General features: G+C 51.6%; 1 protein-coding gene across 9 annotated transcripts in view; it reads left to right on the plus strand.

Moving 5' to 3' along the window:
• UQCC1 (ubiquinol-cytochrome c reductase complex assembly factor 1) overlaps positions 1-14680 on the plus strand; it is a 135577-nt gene extending 120897 nt beyond the window's left edge. For all 9 annotated transcript variants that reach the window (XM_002710826.6, XM_089308061.1, XM_017341660.4 and 6 more), the window contains 3 exons: positions 1385-1462; positions 10085-10198; positions 13275-14680. In XM_002710826.6, coding sequence (XP_002710872.1) covers positions 1385-1462; positions 10085-10198; positions 13275-13409 — 327 coding nt within the window. In that variant the 3' untranslated portion in view covers positions 13410-14680. The remainder of the gene's footprint in view (positions 1-1384; positions 1463-10084; positions 10199-13274) is intronic.
• Positions 14681-24343: the final 9663 nt, after the last annotated feature.

Here is a 24343-nt window from a genome sequence, read left to right on the forward strand (position 1 = left end):
AACTGGAGCCCAGCCCTCAGTCCTATCACTGTCTCGAGGTTAAAGCTTTACTGTATTGAAGACATTCAGTGGACCGCAGCCAGGCACCGGAGGCCTCCTGGTCATTCTCGGAGAGGAGGCCTCGCTGGTCTCGCTGGAATTGCATTTCTGCAAGTCGCTTAGCATTGTCTTACACTTCAGAGTTGCTCGTCTTACTCTTCCTTCTCCTCCACTGCCTTAGAGGCTCTCCTTTCTCCTCGGCATCTCACTCACAGTCCCCACTCTCCTCCTTTTTCCCTCCTCTCACAACTTCCTTCCTTTTGTTCTTTTGTCACAACAAGCTCTTTTTAAGTGGCTCTTAAGAAGTTTCCTCACTTGGTCCCAACATCCTTTCCAGTATTCCTGCCTGTTCACTCTCCCTGAAGCACCATGCATTTTCTTTCCAGTTCGGGCACCTTTGTACACCTTGTTCTCTCTTTCTAGAATGCTCTGTCTCCTCCCCCTCATTATCTCCTGTTGAACTCCCCATCCTCCGAGCTCAGCTTAAATATTACCCCCTAGAGAACTCTTCCTTAGCTTCCACAAGCAAAGGTCATTTGCACTGAAAATAATTTATCATTTAGCATATTTGGAATAGGGCTTGAGGCAATATGTTGCAGTATAATTATTTTTATTTAAAATATATTCTTATATAAAGTACATACTTGTATCTAGTATGTTTTCATGCTAGTATGCACTCCAATCAAGAAACTATATCTTGGCCGGCGCCGCGGCTCACTAGGCTAATCCTCCGCCTAGTGGCGCCGGCACACCGGGTTCTAGTCCCGGTCGGGGCCCCGGATTCTGTCCCGGTTGCCCCTCTTCCAGGCCAGCCCTCTGCTGTGGCCAGGGAGTGCAGTGGAGAATGGCCCAGGTGCTTGGGCCCTGCACCCCATGGGAGACCAGGAAAAGCACCTGGCTCCTGGCTCCTGCCATCGGATCAGCGCGGTGCGCCGGCTGCAGCGCGCCGGCCGCGGCGGCCATTGGAGGGTGAACCAACGGCAAAGGAAGACCTTTCTCTCTGTCTCTCTCTCTCTCACTATCCACTCTGCTTGTCAAAAAAAAAAAAAAAAGAAACTATATCTTATACTTAATGTTCATAGGATCCATCTAGCATGAAACCAGACATTTAATTGGGGCCCAGTTCATTAAACTGACTATCTTGTGTTATTTGTAATCAGAACCTAAAAGAAGTTGGCAAATTGGGGACAACCCCTACAGAACAGGGAATTGGGAATGTACAAGCATCTTTTCAGGGGCCCTCTCTGTAATTCTACTAACAATATGATACCTCAGCATTAAAGATCATAGTTTTTAGGAATTTTTCTTTCATTTTATACATTATTTTTACCATTTGTTTCTACAGGTTAACCCCTATGTCCTGAAGAAGAACATGATCCTCATGACAAATAATTTCTATGCAGCAATCTTGGGATATGATGAGGTAAGATCCTTTGTCAAGTCTTAGGCCAAATAGTGCCTCCCACAACAAAAGCTTTCTTTTTTCAAATAGTTTATTCCAAGGTCTCCTTTTAAGTGTTTTCATATTTATTTGTTTAGAGAGCCAGTGGGCAGGGCAGAGAGACAGAGCAGGAGTTCTCCGTCTGCTGGTTTATTCCCCAGATGCCCACAGCAGCTGTGCTGGAAGCTGGGCACTCAGTCCAGGCCTTCCACACATGTGGCAGGGCCCATTTATTTGAGCCATCGCCTGCTGCTTTCCTAGGATGTATATGAGCAGGAAGCTGGAACTGAGAGTGTAGCTGGGACTCAAACCAAGGTACCTCCATATGGGATGCAGGCATCCCAACTGCTAGGCCAAATGCTTGCCCCTGTCCCCCACCAACCAAAGCTTTTGATGAGAACTTCTGAGGGAAGCTTCCAGCCATCATCACAGCTTCCCATTTGGCTTAGTATTTCTTCATCCTCACCGATAGGCAACTAGAATGAATGTGCCCAGTGGTGTGCCCAGTTCTTGCGAGATAGCATTACATAGTATAGTCACATCATCCAACTAGCCAGCATTTATCAAGTACCTGCTGGGTACCTGATGGAGGTACAAAGACAAATCAGACACGGTCTTCTAGACAAATTACACATTTTTACTTTAATGATAAAGCAATAATAGTCATTTTTAAAGTTCATCAAATTGTAAATAAGTGGCTGAGGCAGAGAAAGGGAAAGCCCATTTCCTCTCCTACCAAGTTCCCTGCCCCAGAAGAAAACTTCCTTAAACGTTTATTGGGTATCTTTCCAGATGTTACCTGTACATAGACAAAAGTACCTTAGTAATTTCCTTTTTTTATGAAAATGGGAGTTACGTGATATACTGTATTTTATAACATGCTTTTTTCTTTTTAAAAAGATTTATTTATTGAAAGGCAGAGTGACAGGGCGGAGAGAAAGAGATCTTTTAAAAGAGTTATTTATTTAATTTGAAAGAGTCATGGGGTGGGGGGAGATTTTCCATGCGCTAGTTTACTCCCCAGGTAGCCGCAATGGCCAGGGCTGGGCCAGGCCAAGTCAGGAACCAGGAGCTTCATCTAGGTCTCTCACGTGGGTGGCAAGGGCTCAAACACTTGGGCCTTCTGCTGTTTTTCCCAAGCCATTAGCAGGGAACTGGATCAGAAGTGGAGCAGCTGGGCCGCGCATTGGCACCCATATGAATGTCAGCGTCACAGGCAGCAGCTTGACAGGTTGTACCACAGCACCAGCCCCCAATTTTTTTTTAATTGCAAAGTATACATACATAAAATTTATCATTTTTACCATTTTTTAAAAAGACTTTTTAAAAAATATTTATTTATTTGAAAGGCAGAGTTACAGAGAGGCAGAGTCAGAGAGAGAGCGAGGTCTTCCATCCAGTGGTTCACTCCCCAGATGGCTGCAATGGCCGGAACTGTGCTAATCTGAAAGCAGGAGCCAGCAGCTTTTTCTGGGTCTCATGGTTGCAAGGGCCCAAGGACTTGAGCCATCTTCTTTCCCAGGCCATAGCAGAGAGCTGGATTGGAAGTGGAGCAGCTGGGACTCGAACTGGTGCCCAAGTGGGATTCTGGCACTATAGGCGGTGGCTTTACCCAGTACGCCACTGTGCAGGCCCCTCATTTTCACCTTTTTTAAACATATGGTTCAGTGCAGTATATTCCCATTGTTATGTAACCATCCATCACAATCCATCTCTTGAGTTACTGAGCAGTAACACACACCCCCCACCCCGCCCCCAAGTTCCTGGCAGCCACCATTTACTTTCTATCTATGAATTTGACTACTCTAGACACCTCGTGTCAGTGGAAGCAGAATATTTGTGACTGGCTTGTTTCACTTTGCATAATGGCCTCAAGTTTCATCCATGATATAGCATCTGTCTCACTCTCTACCCCCAATATTTATTTTGGAAATTTCGAGCATGTAGAAAGTTAAAGAATGAGGTGATAAACACCTGTGTGCACACCACCAGGATTCATCATTCCTCATCATTTTAATAAACCATGTGCTTTTACACTCATTTTGTGGTTACCTCCAGATTTAATGTGAGTGTCACACAGGTGTAGCTCATTCTGCTCTCCCTGGACTCACAGCACTCACCATACTGGTGTTAACTGTCACCCTGGCTGGGTGTGGATTTCTGGGTGGTGCCAATGCTTATTGTGTCCACATTTCTGTTTCCTTGCTTAGTGCTTGGCACGTGGTAGATGAGGAGATAGCAAGAGAGGAAATGCACGGAAAGGTGGGAAACTAGAGTTCAGGCTGGAGTATGAGCCTGAAGATGATAATTAAAGCCAAAAGGTAAATTAAGGTTAATTTAATCCAAAAAAGTAAGTTAAATTAGTTGCTTCGGGTTACAAGACTAGTTAAAATTGAAGTCTCTTGATTCTTGATTACAATGTCTACAGATAGAAAAAAGCAATTTAGATTGTATGACATACACATTAATTTAATGTGAGCTTTTGGGAGTCATGGGAATCAAGAAACAGCTTACATACACATCAGTTGTTACATTAGATGCATTCTTTTTTATTTTTTAGGAAGGAAGAAAGTTTATTTTGGTTTACAGTTTGGGCAAGTTCACCATCCAAGATTGGGCAGCCCTAATAGTCTGGCTTCTCTGATGGCAGAACATGTCACATCAGATGCTTTTTTTTTTTTTTTTTTGACAGGCTGAGTGGACAGTGAAAGAGAGAGAGAAAGGTCTTCCTTTGCCGTTGGTTCACCCTCCAATGGCCGCTGCGGCCGGTGCACCGCGCTGATCCAATGGCAGGAGCCAGGTACTTATCCTGGTCTCCCACGGGGTGCAGGGCCCAAGTACTTGGGCCATCCTCCACTGCCCTCCCGGGCCACAGCAGAGAGCTGGCCTGGAAGAGGGGCAACCGGGACAGAATCCAGCGCCCCGACCGGGACTAGAACCCGGTGTGCCTGCGCCACAAGGCGGAGGATTAGCCTAGTGAGCTGCGGTGCCGGCCCAGATGCATTCTGACTTCAGAAATCTTACAGTGAGGTTTAGAATTGAGGAGACATAACTGTCAGCGTTTATTTGTGGTCCTTACTGCAGGTGGCTCTGTTGGCTCCGCTGATTTCTTTCATCAATATTAATAAACGTGCGCTGAGTCCGCCTTGGCAGAGCCATTTTCCTGACCCTACCTGACCACAGGAATTGCCCGGGGTGCTTTCTAAACCTAACTCTTGAGACCTCTCTGAAGATTCCAGGTCAGCAGCACCCCAGGTGTCTCCCAAGAGCTGGAAAGCTTGGGGAATATACGGATTACTCGGGAAACTTGGTAAAAATATCTGGGCCCTGTCCTCCAAAGGTTCTGATTTATTTGGAACTGGTGGATGTCTGGAGATGTAAAACTTCTCCAGGTGATTTTAATGTGTCTGTGACCTGCCTGGAAGTCACAGATCCAGTGAGCCTAGGCTGGGGCCTGAGAGTCTGCACTAACAGGTGCAGGTGATATGTTCGCAGCCATTTTGCAGACTACATTTGCAGTCACAAGTTTCCAGAACTGCCTAGTACTCACCACATAAAGCTATTTTTTTAAATGATTTTATATATAGATGTAGATATAGATTTAAAAGGCCGAGTTAGAGAGAAGAGGGCGAGTGAAAGGAAGATCAATCTTCCATCTCCAAATGGCCATAACAGCCAGGGCTCGGCCAGGCCAAAGCCAGGAGCCTGGAACTGCATCCAGGTTTCCTCTCTGGGCCACAGGAACCCAAGTACTTGGGTTGTCTTCTGCTGCTTTCCCAGACGCATTAGAAGGGAGCTGGATTGGAAGTAAAGCAGCTGGGGCCCAAACCAGCACTCATATGGGAAGCTGGCATCCTGTACCACAAAACCGCTGCCCCATAATGCTAGTCCCAGACATGTAATTTAAATTAATTGGGCAAAATAATAAATACAGTTCTCCAGCCACGTTAGTCACATTTCAGGTGCTCAATAACTAAGTGACCAGTGGCTATGATATTGGCTGTGCAGGTATAAGACGTTTCCAAATCGCAGAAAGTTCTTTTGGACAGTGCTGTTCTACAGCAGCCTTTTGCTACAATCTTGTTTGGTGTTCCCTTTCCTGGACACTTTGGAACCTTCCTGGGTTTTTTGTTTTGTTTTGATGCCAGGTATAGGGAACCTTTTTTTCTGCCAAGGGCCATTTGGATATTCCAAACATCATTCACAGGCCATACAAAATTATCAGCTTAGGGGCCAGCGCTGTGGCTTAGCAGGGAAAGTTGCTGCCATCTGCAGTGCTGGCATCTCATATGGGCACTGGTTCAAGTCCCAGCTGCTCCACTTCCGATCCAGCTCTCTGCTATGGCCTGGGAAAGCAGTGAAAGATGACCCAAGTCCTTGGGCCCTTCCACCCGCGTGGGAGACCCGTAAGAAGCTCCTAGCTCCTGCATTCGGATTTGCGCAGCTCCGGCCATTGTGGCCAATTGGGGAGTGAACCAGCAGATGGCAGACCTCTCTCTCTCTGCCTCTCCTCTCTCTGTGTAACTCTGACTTTCATGTAAAATAAATAAAATCTTTAAAAAAATTATCAGCTTAAAAACTAGCCTGCTATAGACTTATTGAAGTTCAAGTCCTGCCTGTGGTTGCCTTAGTAGGGCCAGAACGAATGATTTCATGGACCTTAAATGGTCTGCAGGCTGGTTGTTATCCATCTTTGCTCATGTGATCCAAAGTGCCCTGTGAACTTCTAGGCCACCGTGAACTGTTTCCGTTGTTACATGCCCTTTGTCTCCCGTTGCCTACCTTCTTGTGGGGCTGTTCACCTCACTGCCCACCCCCCACATTCTGTGCCAGATTGAGATTCTACTGGACAATGAGATGTTGGCGGCGATAGCTGAGTCTTGGTCTGCTTTGTACCTTGGGGCCTAGTTCAGGAACTGGCACTTTGTAGGCACTCCTGTAAATGTTCAGTGAATGAGAATTGTCTGTCACTCTCCAGATCCTCCCCATTCTTTTTATTTACATCTGAAAGGCATAGAGAGACAGAGGGAGAGAAAAATACAGAGATCTTCCATCTGCTGGTTCACTCCCCAGATGCCTGCAACAGCCAGGGCTAGGACAGGCTGAAGCCAGTGCCCTACAACCTAATCCAGATCTATGTGAGAGGAAGGGACCCAAGTACTTTGAGTCATCACCTACTGCATCCCAGGATGTGCTTTAGCAGGCAACTAGATCAAAAGAAAAATGGGGACTCAAACTCAGGCCCTCTGATACAGGATGCAAGCGTCCCAAGTAGCATCTTAACTGTGGTGCCAAATACCCACCTCCAAACCCTCCCCATTCCTGAATGCCCTCTTCTCCATAAATCTTTCCCTCGCCTCTATAGGTCTCTTTTGTTTTTATTCTGAATTTTGGCACCCATCTACCATTCATCCTTTCACCTATCCATTTGGGAGGTATTTAGTGAGTGTTAACCATATGTGATGTGTGGAGAATAGTTGGTGAAAAAAACATGGTCTCTCTCGCTTCTCGGCATTTTGGCTAAGATCAAGTGTAGTAAAACATGGTCTCTTTCCGACTGGAGCTTGCCTTCTAACTGAGAGGTAGATGGTGAACAAGTAAACAAGCAAATAAATAACTAGTTGCAAAAAGCATGCAGTGATAGAGTGACAGAGAAAGGCAGCATAGACTTAAGTCTGAGGGCTGGAGAGGCAGCCATGGACAAATCATGTGGAATCCTGCTCTGCTGTTTGGCATTTGTTCCTTCTTGTTTATTGTTGCTGTTGGATGTGCTTTGTCCCTTCTGCTGGACTGCAAACTCCCTGAGAGCTGACACCATGATTCTGTGTTCTTAGCATCATGCTAAGCACATAGTGGTGTCAAATCAGTTGTCACGAGTGAAACTCTGCCGCTAAGCCCGCAGGACATTCCTTCCTGCTTGCCAGCAGTCTCTGTACACCTCCATGTCTGCCATTTCCTGAAGGCTGCTTGCTCTCTGTGCTTGTGAGGGGAAGCAGGCAGGCACCCTCTTAGACAGTGAGAACATTGCTGTGCAATTAAGTGTTTGGCTGCTAGATTTCCTCTCCTCCTCTGCTTCCTTAGTTTAAACTGGCACTCTCAGCCGATCTCCATTTGTTCTCACTGACTTCCGAGCATGCTGGAGGAAAGAAAGCCCCTCTATGCCAGGTGCTGTGTTCTGACCGGAACTGCCCAGGCACGTGTCGTCCCCCCCCCCCCCCCCCCATTAGAAGCTGGTCTAGTTCTACTACCAGTAGACTGGATAACCTGTAAGCTCAGTGTTCATACCTTTTAAATGGGGATGATAATGTTTGTCCTGCCCGGTGCACACAGTCATTAGGAATGGGTTTGTGAGGAGACCTGACAGCCTGGGGCAGCCAGTTTGCCACCACTGTTAAGGAGCCTGCGTCAGCCTTTTCTTCTGACTGCCCAGGAACTCCTGATTGATGATTTGCCCCTCCTTGGCCATCTCATCTGCCACCAAGCAGCAGGCCTTGGTGCCCGGGCTTTTCCTGACCCAGGCTCTGCTCATCCTCCGAGTTCTCAGGACACCTGCTCCTGTTGGCGCTCCCATTCCTTCCCATGGCGTGCGTACGTGTGGGTCACTGCCAGCAGCATCTGGCATGCCCAGGGCACTGCAGACACAGGCAGATTGTTGTGTTAGCAAAGAGCTGGGGAGTGGTGATGTGCCTGAGCTTGTCCTGGCCCCTATCGCCACCTGCCAGAAGACGGCTTTCCTGACTCAGCCCGCAGGCCAGGGCGCTCTGGAGCTGGGGCGACTGTAGGAGTGTTCAACAGAGGGCATTTGGAGCAGGTGGAATGTTTTCCACCCACCTGTCAGCACTCCACATGGACATGGCCCTTCCTGACTGCAGGCCTAGAGCCAGACCTCACATACCACAGGGCCCCAGAGGCCAGACCACAGTGTAACACGGGTAAATGATCCTGGGTCTTTGAGTAATGTTTACCACTCACAGAGCCTTTGATGGCCATTATCTCTTAGTTCTAACAGCTCTGTGGGGGGGCGTATTATTATACTTATTTAACACGTGAGACACTGAGGCTCAGAAGAGGGTTAATAGCTTTTCCAAGGCCATGTGGTCATCAGGTGACAGCTGCCAGAAGTTGGCATTTGAACTCAGAGGGTCTGGCTCCCAGATCCTGCTGTTGTTTTGGCTATATCCACAGCTGCCTGCCATGCATACTTCTTATCTTTGATTCAACATGTTACCCCTAACAAAACACCTTCATGTTATCTTATTTTTGTGAGTTAAGGATGTTGTAAGTAGAGCAAGTATTTTCATCCCTTTTTAATAACTGAGAAGGCTAAGACACAGGTTTACTGAATTGTCACTGTCACTGAACTTGGCAGTGGCAGAACTAGGATTTGATCTGATCCTTGACCTCCAAGTCAGCACTTGGGTTCCACACACTGACTTGGCACCAGGACAAGGCAGCTCCTCAACTTTTCCCTTCAAGCACCCTCGCTCCAGGGAACAAGACCCTCACCTCTCCTTCCCTAGAGGTCCAAGTTAGAAAATGGCCCTGGCCTGTGGCTGAGGTTCTAGTGAATCTCTTTGATATTTGGGCTTCCCAACAGAGGTCTCCCCTGTGCCAGGAGAGATTCTCTGTGATCCTCTTAGGCTCATGGCAGACCTGGTGAACAGCATAGCCTGGACCAGCCGTTTCCAGCCCAGGGTTGGGTAACTGAAGACAAGTACCCACTTCTTCCCCATTGTAGATTTGTGCCTTTGGACCAAGCATAAAGATGCAGTCCAGGGGCCGGCGCCTGCAGTGCCAGCATCCTATATGGGCACCGGTTCAAGTCAGCTGTTCCACTTCCAATCTGGCTCTCTGCTGTGGCCTGGGAAAGCAGTAGAAGATGGCCCAAGTCTTTGGGCCCCTGCATCCACGTGAGAGACCTGGAAGAAGCTCCTGGCTCCTGGCTTCAGATTGGCGCAGCTCCAGCTGTTGCAGCCAAATGGGGAATGAACCAGTGGATGAAAGACCTCTCTCTCTGCCTCTCCTTCTCTCTGTGTGTAACTCTGACTTTCAAATAAATAAAATAATTTTTTAAAGATTTATTTATTTATTCAAAAGACAGAGTTACAGAGAGAAGTAGAGCCAGAGAGAGGTCTTCCATCTGCTGATTCACTCCCCAGATGACCGCAGTGGCCAGAGCTGAGCTGAACCACCACAGTGCCAGCCCGGATAAATAAATCTTTAAAAAAACAAAAAGATGTTTTTTGCCTCCCTCCATGTCCTGTGGACACCAGCAGGAGCAGCTGTGCTCTTCCTAGCCTCTCAAGTGTGGAACAGTGGGAGCTGTGCCCAGGACGGTCCACTAGACACATGTCCCAGCTGTGCATCCCCTTACCTCTGGGTCCCGTGTTCTTCCCGTGTCTGTTAAATGAAGGGGCTGCACAAGGTGTGCTCATGGGAGCCCCTCCAGCTCTGTGGTGTCGCTGTCCCATTCCTGTCTCAGAGTCTGTGAGGTCCTCCTGAGCCAGTTGTGTGATGGCCAGCTTGCTCACAGTGTCCCGGCTTTGGTGTCACGCCTGTGGTGCTCCTCACTCAGGAAACAAGTTGTTGTGCTGTGTGTTCCAGGGGATCCTTTCAGATGATCATGGGTTGGCTGCTGCTCTCTGGAGAACCTTCTTCAATCAGAAGTGTGAAGACCCTCGGCAGCTTGAATTGCTGGTGGAATATGTGAGGAAACAGGTGTGTGTCCTGCCCCTCCCCTCCAGGGCCTGTGGAAAGCGGGTGCTCCCTGAGTCTGTGGACGCTGGACGATCAGGATCATGTGAGGTTGAGTTAGCAGGGGCCTGTCTGAGGGAACTTTGACCACATCACTTAAGCAGCAGGCATCTTCTGTGTGGCCAGCCATGAACTAGGCAGGGGGCAGGGAATGGGAGTGACTGAGAGAGAAGGCAGTGAGTAACCTCTTGCTTTCAGAAACGGGAAGTCACTCAGTCACTGCACATCTCCTTGTCTGCTGTGTGCCAGGTTCCATGCTAGATACTGCCCCATGGAGTCCTGAAAGAACCGGGCATTGGGTATAGAGGGTGTAGTGACCGCTGTGTCCGGATTCCTGTCCTGCTCCTGATTTCTAGTGGAACTGGGCTGCAGGCAGTGTTCCACAGATACCCCCAGCCTCTTCCCACAGTCAAGCAAAGTCCCCACTTCAGTTCCTCACCCCTTTGGCAGCATCAGAGCTCTCGGAGAAAAGTTTCACAGTAAAGACTGCTTACCTATACAGCCTTCCTTGAACCCATGGAGAAGTAACTCCATGATCCTGCTCCCAGGGCCCACATTGAAGAGAACTCATACTTTATGGATGAGTGGGCTGAGTGATAGGGACAAGGAATGTGGAGGCCTTCCCAGGATCTCCAGTGAGTCAGCTGCACAGCTGGCCTCGGACCCCAAGCCAGGTGATCGACGTGGCCACTGGAGACCTCAGCTGCCCCAGACAGCTCATCAGCTCAGCTGTCCCATGAGTCACGCCTTTGCTTCCTGGGCCTAGCTAGGAAGGGGCTTGTGCCATAGTTGTCCCTTGTTCACCTGTATCCATGGCCTTCAAATCTCAACACCAGGAAAGGGAAGGTCAGACCCCAGCTCTTGAGGAGAAGACGCGGACCATCGTCCTGGCTATGGCCAGTTGGCTACCAGAAAAGCCGTATACTGGGGCTCTTCAGACCTAGAGGGTAAAGAACCCCGGAAGCCAGGGCTTTGTTTGACCATTCTTCAAATCTGCCCAAGTCCGGGAGATAGCACCATGGCCAGAGGGCCCCACGCACAGGGCATCCTGAGCCTGGCACTGTTGCCTGGACTCAGTCTCGGAAAGGAGCAGCAGTTGGCAAAGCACGTGCTGTGTTTTCTGAGTGCTCCACTCAGGTTTCCATCTGCCATGGTGGGCTTGTGCCAGAGTCTGACAGGGCACAGCTGGGACCCCTCTGAAGACCCTAAAGAAAGGGGCTACCACAACCAGTGTCCCTGTAAGGAGGCCCGGACTTGTGGCACCAGTGAGAACTGGGGAGTAGAAAACAGCGATGGGCCTCTTAGGGATGCCAGAAGCTTCGATGGGAACTCAGTTCTGTCATCAATCCTTTGAACACCTGCTGTGCCAGTCGCTGTGGTAGGAAAGGGGAGATTACTAAGGCTGGCACTGCCCCTGAGGAGCCAGCTCATGGTTTGGTGAGGAAGACGGCGAGGCACCCAGCCAGCCCTGGAGTGAATGGGTCTGTGGTGTCGTCCAGCTTGTCCAGAGTGCTGTGGAAGGCGGGGCAGGGAGAGGTTCCTGCTGACCCCTGGACTAGGGAGGACTAGGGAGGACTGTAGTTCTGCACCATTGTGTGCTGCTCGGTATGTCCAATGGGCCAAGACCCAGTCAGAGAATATGTTGAGTTCTCAACCCAGGAGGTGGGAAAGTGGTGGCATTCAGCACAGAAATGGAGCAGTTGGACGGCGGAGTGGGCTTTGGAGAAGATGACAGTTCAGTTGAGTTTCCTTCCTGGGCAGAGAGCAGGGCATGTGGAGATCTAGACCTGAGCTATGTGAGAGGCCGGAGTGGTGTTCAAGGGTCAACAGCCTGAAGTTGAAGCATCAGGACCAGGAATTCCTGGAAGAAGGGGGTGACCCAAGGCTCAAGGTAGAGCCTCTAGTTCCCCTCCCTGCTCCCCCAAATCAAGGCTCATCTTTCTCAATCAGGTGCTGACTTGAGCTCTGATCAACTCTCACCCTGGATTTTGCCCTTCTGCTTGGAGGCATTTCTCCTTGTGCTGCCCTCCTTCCCTGCAGGCTCCTGGGAGTCCTCCAGAAATGGTCTCCGGAGACCCAGCCCTTGTTCACTCCCTGGCCTCTTGCAGAGCCACCTGAGCCCACTTCCCGAGCTGCTCTCCTTCCCCTCCATCCACAAGTGCCTCCCTCCATAGAGAGCATCTGTACTGAGATTCCTAGGGACAGCGTCCAGGGGTCCAGCATTGCCCAGGGCAGAGGCATCCGGAGCTCACCAACTGTGTGCCCAGAGTCTGAAGGCTGAAGACAGCCCAGAGGGTCCTGAATGGTGTCTCCAGATGTCAGAGCAGCTGTCAGTTTGGGGAGCAGGAGGGGACAACATTGGGTGGCCCCAGTTCTGGAGGGGACACTGAGGCTCGGAGGGGAGAGCTGCCAGGCAGCAGAAGAGCTCCGGGACTGCCGCTGTCTCGATGGCAGAGCTGTTCACGGGGATGGGCCCTCCCGGCCGTCCTGGAAGCGTGGCACTGGGCGCTGACCAGCATCAGGGCCGCTGGAGGACAGCGGAGGTGTACAAAGTAGGAAAACTTTCGAGTGAGTAGTGCTGTGCGCATGCGGTCCTGTACCTCTCCTTGAGTCCCCTCTATGAGACAGGGAACTAAATATCAGAGAGGAAGTGGCCTCCTTGGGAACACCACCAAGGAGGGGTAGAATTGGGATTTGTTGTTGTTGCAGCGCTGGGTGGGCGTAGACAGGATGCCTTCTGTGAGTCACAAGCCCTGACTTCCTGCTGCAGGAGCTCTCTCGGGCGGGCCTACGGCGGATGTCCTTGGTGGCTATGTGGTACGAGATGCTCCAAAACCTTCCCAGTGAGCTTCCCCGGGACTTCTCTCTCCAAATCTTAGTGAAATAACCTGGGAGACCAGAAACCCCTGGTTGGGAGCTAGCACGGCCAGAAGTCCCCTCGTGTCCTTTTCCTCTCTCCCTCGGGGAGACTGGTTCCTCGTGCCACCTCACATTTGTCCTGTCATTGTCTCTTCCTCTGTTCCCTGCTCTCTCCATGCAGATGCAGTACCTGGACTCCATGAATGGTGAAGACCTGCTTCTGACAGGGGAGGTGAGCTGGCGCCCTCTAGTGGAGAAGAATCCTCAGAGCATCCTGAAGCCCCTTTCGCCCACGTACAATGACGAGGGTCTTTGACACACTGCTCCTCCCGGACTTTTGGCCAGCTGGCTTTGAAGAACTGCCAGGAGAGAAGTGACTGTTGAGCCCAGGACCCTGCAGAGAATGGCCTGAACTGACCTGTGAACAGCCTCTGTCAAACACCTGGCCCTTCTTGTGTTGCATCTCCTCTTACTGTGCCCAGGAGTCTGTTCTGGTGGGGGGCAGCCCTGGGAGAATGCCCAGCTTTTCCTCAGGAGAAGCTCCAAGCAGGAGCTCCCCGAGGGCATACCCCCCATGTTCTTTCAGCAGCCACGTGTGGTTGGCAGCTTTTCCAAAGGCTCAGGAAGGGACAGGTTAGAAAGGGGACACCCCACTGCGGGCCACTGTGGCCTAGGAGCGATTTGTAACGCTGCCAACTCAAGATGGATAACCACGTTGTGTCCCTTAGCTCTGGGCCATGGGGTTGAGCCGGCCATTAAAAGAAACAGAGACTTATCTCCGCCAGGCTCTTCTTTATTCTAAGGTCTTTTAGAAACTTCGTGGCTGGTGGATGTCATAAGCCACTCTGCCCAGCTCCGTTAGAACCAGGGTGAGGGGAGAGGTCAGGAGAGTGTGCCGCAGCTTTGCCTGCAGGACATGGACGTGGGCCAGTGCCTGCAAGCCAGTCCTCCGGGATGCAGGAGCCTCAGAGGGCCGAGGGGCTTGGCCCATCCTGGGTCATTTGGAAAGAGGCCTCGAGAACAAAGGTCCCTTTGTCACCCCATGAACTGGGTGAGGAGCGTGCGTCTTTCCTGTCTTGGCCTCCCCTTCTGGGAGATGGTAGAGAAAAGAGATCATTCGTCCCCGCGTTCCACCTCCTCCCCACTTCCGGAGCCACCTTGGGCTGAGCTCTCCACACCAGTCCCCTCCTCCCTCTTGTGTGGGTCATGTCTTGGGGGACTTTCTTAAATCGAAGAAAGGGGCGGGGAACCGTATTGCCCCTCCCTCCCCCGTCAAACTTCCTTCATTTAACTTGCTATAAAATGAGTCATATAAAGAAACTCTATATGGGTGAGGTATATCCCACTTCTGTGAAAACATTACAAATCATACCGCCTTCTCTCAGTTTATTTAAGAAGCTTTTGTTGCGCACAGAGCTCTAGAGTGAAGCCTCTGTGTGTGTGAGATAATAACACCTTGTAACTCATTACAGCTGGGCACTATTTACATAAACCAGAGCTGAGCCAGGCAGGAATTTGCTGATTAATTTATTTTTAATGGAGTGAAGTATACCATGCACCAAAATAAACTTTACTGTGTGTACCTAACTGCTCCTGGAATGGATGGAAAAATTAATGGAACAGATTTTGGCTCCCAACTCTACACATTAATTCATATATAAAAGTTATTTGAGCGTTAACCCATTTGCTGCCCAGGGCAGCTCCCCAGCCACAGATTCCAGCCCACAGCCCCAGTTCAGCTACCGGGCTTGCCGGGGAATCCTGGAGCCTCAGATGGGGAAGGAACTGTGATGGTTGTTGGGCCCGCTCCCGCTCCAGAGCTTCACTCCCCTTCTTAGTTGGCCCCTATCCGCGCTGGCCCCCAGTGGGTCCTTCCAGCAACACGTAGATGGTCCCTGCCTGCAGAGCCTGTCCTCATCAAACACAGTGATTCGTAAGATGGAGCCACGCGTGAGAGCCACGTTGGCCCTGCCATGTCTGTGGTGTCCCATAGTCCTCCCTTCCTGGCCATCAGCATCTTTCACTGACTCTGCCAGTCCTCCCCCTCCCCCCCCAAGATACATTCCATGTTCCTTCAACACCACCAGGCTCTTAGTTGGATCCCCTACCTCCATGCCAGCCTGTCGTTAGGAGACCGAACCACTTGGGGTTACCTGGAGAGACTACTTAGTGTTTCCTCTGCCTGCAGCACTCATCCCTCCCTTTCTAACTAGAGACGTCCAGGCTTCCTCAAGTAGCTCCACTCGAGCCCTCGCCAGGCACGTGCACGCTGTCCGTGCTGCTCCCTGCGGCCAGCGAGCTGCCGCCGCACAGCAAACACAGTGCTGCTCTCCTTTGTTTTTGCTGTGCTTGGTAGAGTGCTGGGCTCAGTGCTACTTTGGTAAGTGAAGGAGCAAATAAGTGATTAAATCTTCAGTCATTATCAGTGGGAGTCCAGCCACAAAGCCCCTTTCTGGACTCTTGTCAGTCTGACCTACAGGTCGACGGTTTGAACAATGATGCTTAGGTATTAAGTACTTCTTTTTACTTTAGTATAGGAATCAAACACAAAAGTTCTTTCCATAGCTGTTTTCTTTCTTTTCCTTTTTTTATTCTTTTGAAGATGTGTTTTAGTTGAAAGGCAGAGTTGCAGAGAGAGAGGAGGAGAGATAGAGATCTTCTATCTGCTGGTTCACTCCTAAAATGGCCACAGTGGCCAGGCTGGGCCAGGCCAAAGCCAGGAGCTGGATCTGAAGTGGAGAAGCCAGGACTTGAAACAGTGCCCATATGGAATGCTGACATTGCAGGCAGTGGCTTAACCCGTTATACCACAACACTGGCCCCAACTAAGTGTTTTTCTAATGTAAGTTGTTATTATACAAAACAAGTGAAGGGTATGATTACTTGTCCTCAGGGAGATTGCACTTTAGGAACAATTACGTCATTTATTTGTACTCTCTGTACTTCCAGAAAGTATCATAGCAAACAAAAAGATAGTTATAATAAAACTGTAAACTATTAAAATTTAAAAAGTAAGATGCAAGTATTGGGAGGGAAGAGAGGAAAAATGATGTTAGAAAACCTAGGGACTAGCACGGTGGTGTAGCAGGTAAAGCCACCACCTGCAGTGCCGGCATCCCATATGGGTGCTGGTTCAAGTCCTGGCTCCTCCACTTCCAGTCCAGCTCTCTGCTGTGGCCTGGGAAAGCAGTAGAAAATGGCCCAAGTCCTTGGGCCCCTGCACCCACGTGGGAGACCTGGAAGCAGCTCCTGGCTTTGGATCAGTGCAGCTCCAGCCACTGTGGCCAATTGGGGAGTGAACCAGCAGAAGGAAGATCTCTCTATCTCTCCTCCTCTCTCTCTCTCTCCCCCTCTCCTTCTCTCCGTGTAACTCTGACTTTCAAGTAAATAAATAATAAATAAATCTTTAAAAAAAAAAAAAAAGAAAACCTAGGTTGCAAATAGGTTGCAAATAGATTTTTTTGGGATATTTTATAAAACATTTTAAATGTGTTGTCTCACGACAGTTCCATAAAGTAAGAATTTTTATTATTCTGTTTATTATTATATTTATTATTTTATTACTATATTTATTATAGTTTTTATTATCCCTTTTCCACAAGTGAGGAAACTAAGGCCCAGAGAGGCCTAGGAAGTGATCCAGAGTCAGAGGAGCCCAGAGTCCCAGCCCAGGTCTCTGACCCCAGGACCCTTGCTCTTTCCCCATACCACACTGCCACCTTCAGGTCAGCAAGGAGATCTGCAATTGAGTGTAAAACCTTGCTCTACGCTTCCTGGCAGCCAGGAAGGTGAAAAAGAAAACCCTTGCGATTACGTAGTTCCCATTTTCACATAAATGGAAGTAGAGTCATCCCTCAGTGTTCAGGGAGCGGGGAGGAGGGTGTGTGTGGTTCCAGGACACCTCCCCGCATGGACACCCAAATCCCAGGATGCTCAAGTCCTGCATGTAAAATGCCATGGTGTTTGCATATAACCTATGCATACCCCACCCCTGTTCTTTAAATCATCTCTAGATACTTTCAATGTGTAATGCAATGTAAATACTACGTGAGTAGTGTCGCAGGGAATGACAAGAAAAACATCGACATTTAGTGCAGGTGCACTTCTTTCCTAACTTTTTCATCTGTGGTTGGTTGAACCCATGGATACAGAGGTTTAATCGCATATTTACTCTCTCGAGGAAGCAAATAGGGGCAGGCATTGTGGTGCTGCGGGTTAAGCTGCCATTGGGACACCCACATCCCCAAAAAAAATTTAAAAAAAAAAGTATTATAGAGGTGTTAAATAAACATTTTAAATAAACTTTTGGCTTCATTTTAAAAAAATTTTTTTTTGACAGGCAGAGTGGGCAGTGAGAGAGAGAGACAGAGAGAAAGGTCTTCCTTTGCCGTTGGTTCACCCTCCAATGGCCGCACTGCGCTGATCCGAAGGCAGGAGCCAGGTGCTTCTCCTGGTCTCCCATGGGGTGCAGGGCCCAAGCACTTGGGCCATCCTCCACTGCACTCCCGGGCCACAGCAGAGAGCTGGCCTGGAAGGGGGACAACCGGGACTAGAACCTGGTGTGCCGGCGCCGCTAGGCAGAGGATTAGCCTATTGAGCCGCGGCGCCTGCTCAGCTTCATTTTTGAAATAGAGTGAATCCTACTTCCATCAAGCTGAGACTACAGCTCAGGCAGCTGTGTTGTGCGTTCCTGCTCTGTGCTGGGCGTGATTTCGTACTTGGCTGCTGTCTCAATCTTTGGTGACAGTCCTGTGAAGGACAAGTTATTAAGCTCATGTTGTAGGTGAGGGAAACGAGCTTGGAAAGGCCCACACATCCCCTACGTGCACCCAAACCCACTCCCTTCTATAAAGGGAGTTCTGGGTGGAGGAAGGGGCAATTGGTCTGTTAAAAAGTTAACAAGAAACCACAGGTGGCCGGCGCCGTGGCTCACTTGGCTAATCCTCTGCCTGTGGCGCTGGCACCCTGGTTCTAGTCCCGGTTGGGGCGCCGGGTACTAGTCCGGTTGCTCTTCTTCCAAACCAGCTGTCTGCTGTGGCCTGGGAAGGCAGTGGAGGATGGCCCAAGTGCTCCGGCCCTGAACCTGCATGGGAGACCGGGAGGAAGCACCCGGCTCCTGGCTTCAGATCGGCGCAGCGCCGGCCGTAGCAGCCATTTGGGGGGTGGACCAACGGAAGGAAGACCTTTCTCTCTGTCTCTCACTGTCTACTCTCACTGTCTATAACTCTGTCGAATAAAAAAATTTTTTTCTAGTTGCAGGAGCTGTGTGTGCACATAGACACACTAGCTGGCAAAATCACAGCAGGCAGTCAGGACATGACAAGTGGGCCAGCTTTCGGTAGGAGGGAGAAGCCAGGACCGGAGGAGCTGTCCTGGTGAAGGCACGGAGCAGGAAGCTCTTCAGGCTCAAGTGTGGCCATGATGGGGAGCCTGGATCACGCGCCATCGGGCGGCAGCCGGAACCCAGCTTGCTCCCAGTAAGGAGAGATACACGGAGGTGCACAGGAAGGGGAGGGAGGCCAGCCTTCTGGCCGGAAGCCCTGGTAGTAGGCATTCAAAGGGGGAATTCAGACCCCAGAGACAGTTCAGACAAAAACTCACCAGGACTGGATGCCTAACTGCACGTCTAGCCCAAAGAAAGGGGGCAGCCACAGAGCTCCCTAGGGCCCGAGATAGCGACGAAGTCTGGCAGTGAGCTGGAAAAGAATCCTCTTTGTACTGTGTTTTTTGGAAGAGTTGCTGTTTGCTATAAACTGGGCAGGGCAGGGGTTGCTGTCCCCATCACGCAGTAGGGAACCGGTCCCTGAGAAGAAGCCACTGACTGGTGCCCAGTGGCCCGTGACAGAGCCGAGCAGTGTCGTGTCCTCTGAGCTCTGCTCCCTACTTTGGTGCCATGTCGTATCTGTGTGGGGAACCATCCAGGGCAGATGGTGGCAGTGCCCCCAGGGAGGGCAAGGCATGGGGCAGGATGATTGGGGTGGAGGATGGTGGCCCTCGGTATTGTGTATAGAGGGACACTTAAAGTCGTGTCAGTGGAGGAGTTCCCAGAGGTGAGAGTAACCCAGGGAGTGCGAAGCACTCACAGGAGAGTGAGTGGAAGCCAGGCAGGAGGAGAGCTTCGAGAAGGAGACCCGGGGCGGGCAGAGTGGGTGAGGCTGAATGACCTGAGACTTACTATCCAGGAAGCTTTTTGAGAGAGTGTAGTCTGCCAAGGGTGAAGAAGGCAGAGTAAGGCAGCATCAGTTGGTATCTTAGGGGGTGCCTTGCTGAGAAGAAATGGAGAAAAGCCTGCTGTGGCTAGAGAGCTCAGGGGCTTTCGGGAGAAAGCTGAAGGTGTGAGGGTGGGTGGGCAGGGGTCTGGTGCCACGTGTGGCGCTTAGTGGAGGAGGACACTCCCTGGCACTCGGCACTCCTAGTCTGAGTGGATCCCTCCGAAATAGGGGCCTGGCCTTGGAGGAGAGGAGACCAGAGGATGGGAGGACAGATGGGATTCTGGGGAAGGCAGAGTTCAGGCCAGCTGCTTCCCACGCCCAGTGGCCTGGAGTGTATCAGCCCTTGGGGTGAGGAGGGAGGGAAATGGAGGGGGCAGGTTTGTGGGCAGAGAACAGGACGGTCTCAGACAGACCTGTCCCTTAGGAGCAAGGCCCTGGGTCTGCCCAGGGCTTCCCACGCTTCCCATGCATGTACTGTGTCTGCCGGGTTTAGACAGGGATGGGCCCAACCTCAGGCCCCTGACTGTGACCCTCTTCCCCACTCATCCCTGCCCCGGTGCTAACCACCCATCAAAGTGTTCTGTGGACTCTGAGCTAGGATGCTGCCGCTGCCCCTGCCCCAGGTAAGGTCTCCCTCCCTGAGTCAAGGGGAGAAGAAGGAGAAGATTCTGTAACGTGGTTAAAGGTCTTCAGGCACCGGCAGTGATGTTGTCAGGGGACTGAGGGACTGCAGTGACCCCAGCCCAGCCACCTCTTGCTGGGAAGGCGGAGCCCCCGAGAGCCCCCACTCCAGCCTCACAGCTGGAGGTCAGAGCTTGTAGGCCCCGCTGGCTGCTCCTCTTCCTCGTTTTTCTCCCAAAGAGCTCTTTCACCTCTTGGGTGTGCAGGGCTTGACCCTAGCTGAGGGGTGGGAGCGGGGATGCGGTTCTTCCAAGGTTCCGGAACAGGTCATGATCCCTTAAGCGCTTGTTTAAAGCTTAGCTTCCTCCATGCTTTATAATTATTGATGAGTCCGCCTGCCCCACTAAACTGCGTTCCTCCAGGGCAGAGATGAACTCTTAACTCATCTTTGAGACCCCAATGCTAGCATAAATAAGTAGGCATTAGCGTCCATGTTGGGTGGATTGGCTGGACAGGGAGAGCAGATGGGATGGGTCGGGAACCGCTGCTGCAGCAGTCCCATTGAGGGCTTAAGGGGTCAGTAGATAATGTCTTCCCCTCCCAAGTTCAGCACAAAAGAAAAAATAAGAAGACGCTAATAGAAACAAAAACGTTGGCTTGTATTACTGATAAAGCTGAAGGACGTAGCTTCCACTGTCTGGACAAATGGACATATTGCCCCCCGAGAGCGTAGACACCTCCCTCACAGGGGCAGGGCCTCCTCTGCAGACTTAACGTGTGAATAGAGAATGGAGCATGCGCTACCTTTTCCGACAGTGGGACCAAAAATCAGAGAAGTCTGGAGAGGCCTGAGCCCACCCCCTCCCCTAACCACCAATGAGACAAGCCATTCTTCCTGCCTTGGGAAGGAAGAAGCAAGTGGGGACAAACAGTGGAGTGGGAATTGCCTGTTAAGGAAAGGAGGGGTGGGACGGGCTCCCCCACCCCCACCCCAGCCCTGCACCAGGTGGGATGAGCAGAAGGGTCGAGGGAAGGGTGTGGGCGAAAGGGGGACCACATTCGTTCTGGGAGGCTGATGCTTTGGACCACTCTCCCCCTGGGGCCTGCTTCCGTATTCCCCCCCAGATGCCGCATTCCAACCTCCGTGCCCTCATCTTGTGCTGAGAGCCCAGCACCTTCGCAGGACCCCCAGGGCTCTGCACCGCATGGCTGCAGAAGGCGTCGTAGCCGCCACCTCCCGGGAGGACATCCTTGCTCGCCTCCTGGGGCCTGGAGCATTCTGCCTGCCCGCGCCGTCCGGTGCCTCCTGAACCCTTTCTCATCTTTTCAGCTCCAGCCGGCCTCTGGGGCTCCCCACTAATGTCCCCTGCTATCTCTGGCTCTTAGGTGGCTTTGCCTTGGTTCAAGGCATGTGGGCACACACTGGCTCCCCTGCAGGCCCTGGCTGCTCCTCTCCCGGGCGCCGTGGTGAAGGTGTGAGGTAGTGTCGGCATTGGAGCAGCTGCATCGGGAGGGCTGCTTCCCCCTCTCTGCTCTCACCACCCCCACACCACAGTCACCTACCCAGGCGCCACTCAACCCATAAGAGACAACTGACAAGATTAAATGGCCCCCAGGATGGCCACGCGATGCCAGGCAGGCGTCTGACACACCTCCTGGACAGGAAAATAGTTTCCTTCCTCTTAATAACAGTCATTAAGGGACCTGTGCCCAAACACTGCGGCCAGGGGCTGGGCTTGGGTCTGTCCGTGTGGCTCCCAGCAGCCTTGGGCCTGGCCCCAAGGTTACGCTCCACCTGTCTACCCTCCCCATGCCCTCCATTCGCTCAGCCCACAGGGACGCTTGGCCTATCTGCACCCTGTGAGACTGAGTTTGATTCACACAGTGTTATTAGGATGTCAGGGATTCACAGGGACCCTTTCTTCTTCAACGTAGTCTTCCCGCCCCACCCCTCTTTTTAAAAAACATATGTTGCACAATGCAACTGTTTTATTGATTTATATTATTATTTGAAAGGAAGTGTGATAGCTTCCATCCACTGGTTCACTCCCCAAATGCCTGCCACAGCTGGGACTGAGCCAGGCTGGAGCCATGAGCCAGGAACTCCATCTAGTTCTCCCACCTGAATGGCAGGAACCCAAGTACTTGGGCCACCATCCACTGCCTCCCGGGTGTCTTAGCAGGAAGCTGGACTGGAAACAGAGGTGGGACTTGATCTCAGGCATTTGGACATGGGAAGCAGGCATCCCAAGCATTAGCTTAACCCACCAACGCTGTGTGAGTCCATGAAAGCAGGGTACCTAGAGCAGTCACAGTCACAAAAACAGAACGTGGCTGCCGGGGGCTGGGGAGATGGGGCAATGGTTCTTAGTGTTAGTGGGCACAGAGTTTGAGCGTTGAAAGGTGAAGCGTTCTGGAGATGGTAGTGGTTAGGATGGCATAAGGTGAAGGGACTGAATGCCACCAAAGTGGTCAGGTTTTTGTTTGTTTAAGATTTATTTATTTTATTTGAAAGGCAGAGTTACAGAGAGGCAGAGAGCGAAAGAGATCTTCTGTCCTGGTTTACTTCCTAAATGGCCACAATGGCCAGAGCTGCACTGATCCAAAGCCAGGAGCCAGGAGCTTCTTCAAGGTCTCCCATGTGGGTGCAGAGGACCAAGGACTTGGGCCATCTTCTACTGCTTCCCCAGGCCACAGTGGAGTGCTGGATTGGAAGTGGAGCAGCCGGGACTCGAACCAATGCCCATATGGGATGCTGGCACTGCAGGAGGCGGCTTTACCTGCTATGCCACAGCGCTGGACTCACAAAGTGGTCAGTTTAATGTGCATTTTACCACAATGAAAAATAAACAAGATACAGATCCAAAACTCTACCATGAAACGGACGTCTCCACACTGAGGGATAAACACAATTAACTCAGCTCGGCACAGACAGGCCTGTCTGCCTCCCAGGAGCTTCTCCCCTCAAACAAATCTGGAGATAAGGCCCTAATGAGGGCTCTGCTACCTCAGCTGCCCCCACAGCTTATTACCCTCCCACAGCTGGCTTTGTTTACTCAGCCCCCGCCCCTCCCCTCCCGCAGGGAAGGGCCGCTGTGTCCCTGCACCCAGCACTTCAGCCCCTGGCCTCGGCCCTCTCCTCACTGACACGGCCCCAGCCCCACTCAGCCCTGGTGACAGGGCACAGCTTGATTCAGGGAGCTCCTAAGTCGCCCTGGGCATCCCCGCATGCATGTGCTGGGCCTGTACAAAGCCCTGTGGGCCAGAAGAGCCTGGGCTCTGGACAGGGTCTCAGAGCAGATGAACCAGAGCAATCAGGACTGCACAGGGTTGCGAGACGGGACTTCCATCCCCTGCTCTCCCCTCGTCCTCTTTTTTTTTTTTTTTTTTTTAATTTATTTATTTGAAAGTCAGAGTTACAAAGACAGGTAGAGACAGAGAGAGAGGTCTTCCATCTGCTGGTTCACTCCCCAGATGGCCGCAACAGCTGGAGTTGCGCCAATCCGAAGCCAGGAGCTTCTTCCAGGTCTCCCACATGGGTACAGGGCCCAAGCACTTGGGCCATCCTCCTCTGCTATCCCAGGCCACAGCAGAGAGCTGGATCAGAAGAGAAGCAGCCGGGACTTGAACCGGTGCCCATATGGGATGCTGGCGCTTCAGGCCAGGGCTTTAACCCGCTGTGCCACAGCGCCAGCCCCTCCCCTCGTCCTCTTCAGACCTCGTCCCTCCTGAGAGAGAGGCCACGGCCACTGTGCCCAGTCCGCTCCCTGCCCCCCGTCCCCTGCACCTGCCATGGGCTGGCCCTGTCTCCAGAGCGAAGCTTCTCAACTGGCCTCCGCGGGGCAGACTGTACATGCTCTGGGGCTTTGGCCTTGTTGGGGCAGAGAGCAGACACCTGCCTCTTTGCCTCTTGACCCGCAGTGCGTCTGCCTGTCTTCCAGAACCACTTTTTGCACTGTAAGCATTTGCTACTCAGCCCTGGAGCATGGGAGGAAGGCTTGAGTCTGCGAGCATCCCTGGGGTTGAGGGTGCTGAAACACAGCCATCTGGAGCGGCATGTCGCAGCAGCAGGGCTCAGAGCACACGTGAACCTCAGGATCTCATACCCCCTGGATCCGTATGGCAGGGTGGGTGGAGGCTGGGGGGGTATGGGAGAGCTGCGTTTTAACCTGTCCAGGTCATGCTCGGGGGCTAGGTGAGGGTCCCTGCCCTCGACTCCTGGAGGCTGGGCTCAGAGCCGGGGTCAAGGTGGGATGGGGGCAGTTATGATGACACCGCATGGCAGGGCAGCCATAGGTGCAGAGAGGCCTGGTAGCGGGGACCAGATGTTCTTGGTGATTCCATGGGATGCTGTTTGGCTCTCATGAAGGCCTGAGCACACGGGCTCCGAGGCATGCACTGTCTGTCATGGTGTTTG

Source organism: Oryctolagus cuniculus, chromosome 11 (genome assembly GCF_051225735.1).
Source record: "Oryctolagus cuniculus isolate XC-2025 breed Fujian yellow rabbit chromosome 11, ASM5122573v1, whole genome shotgun sequence".
In the NCBI taxonomy this organism is placed as follows: Eukaryota; Metazoa; Chordata; class Mammalia; order Lagomorpha; family Leporidae; genus Oryctolagus; species Oryctolagus cuniculus.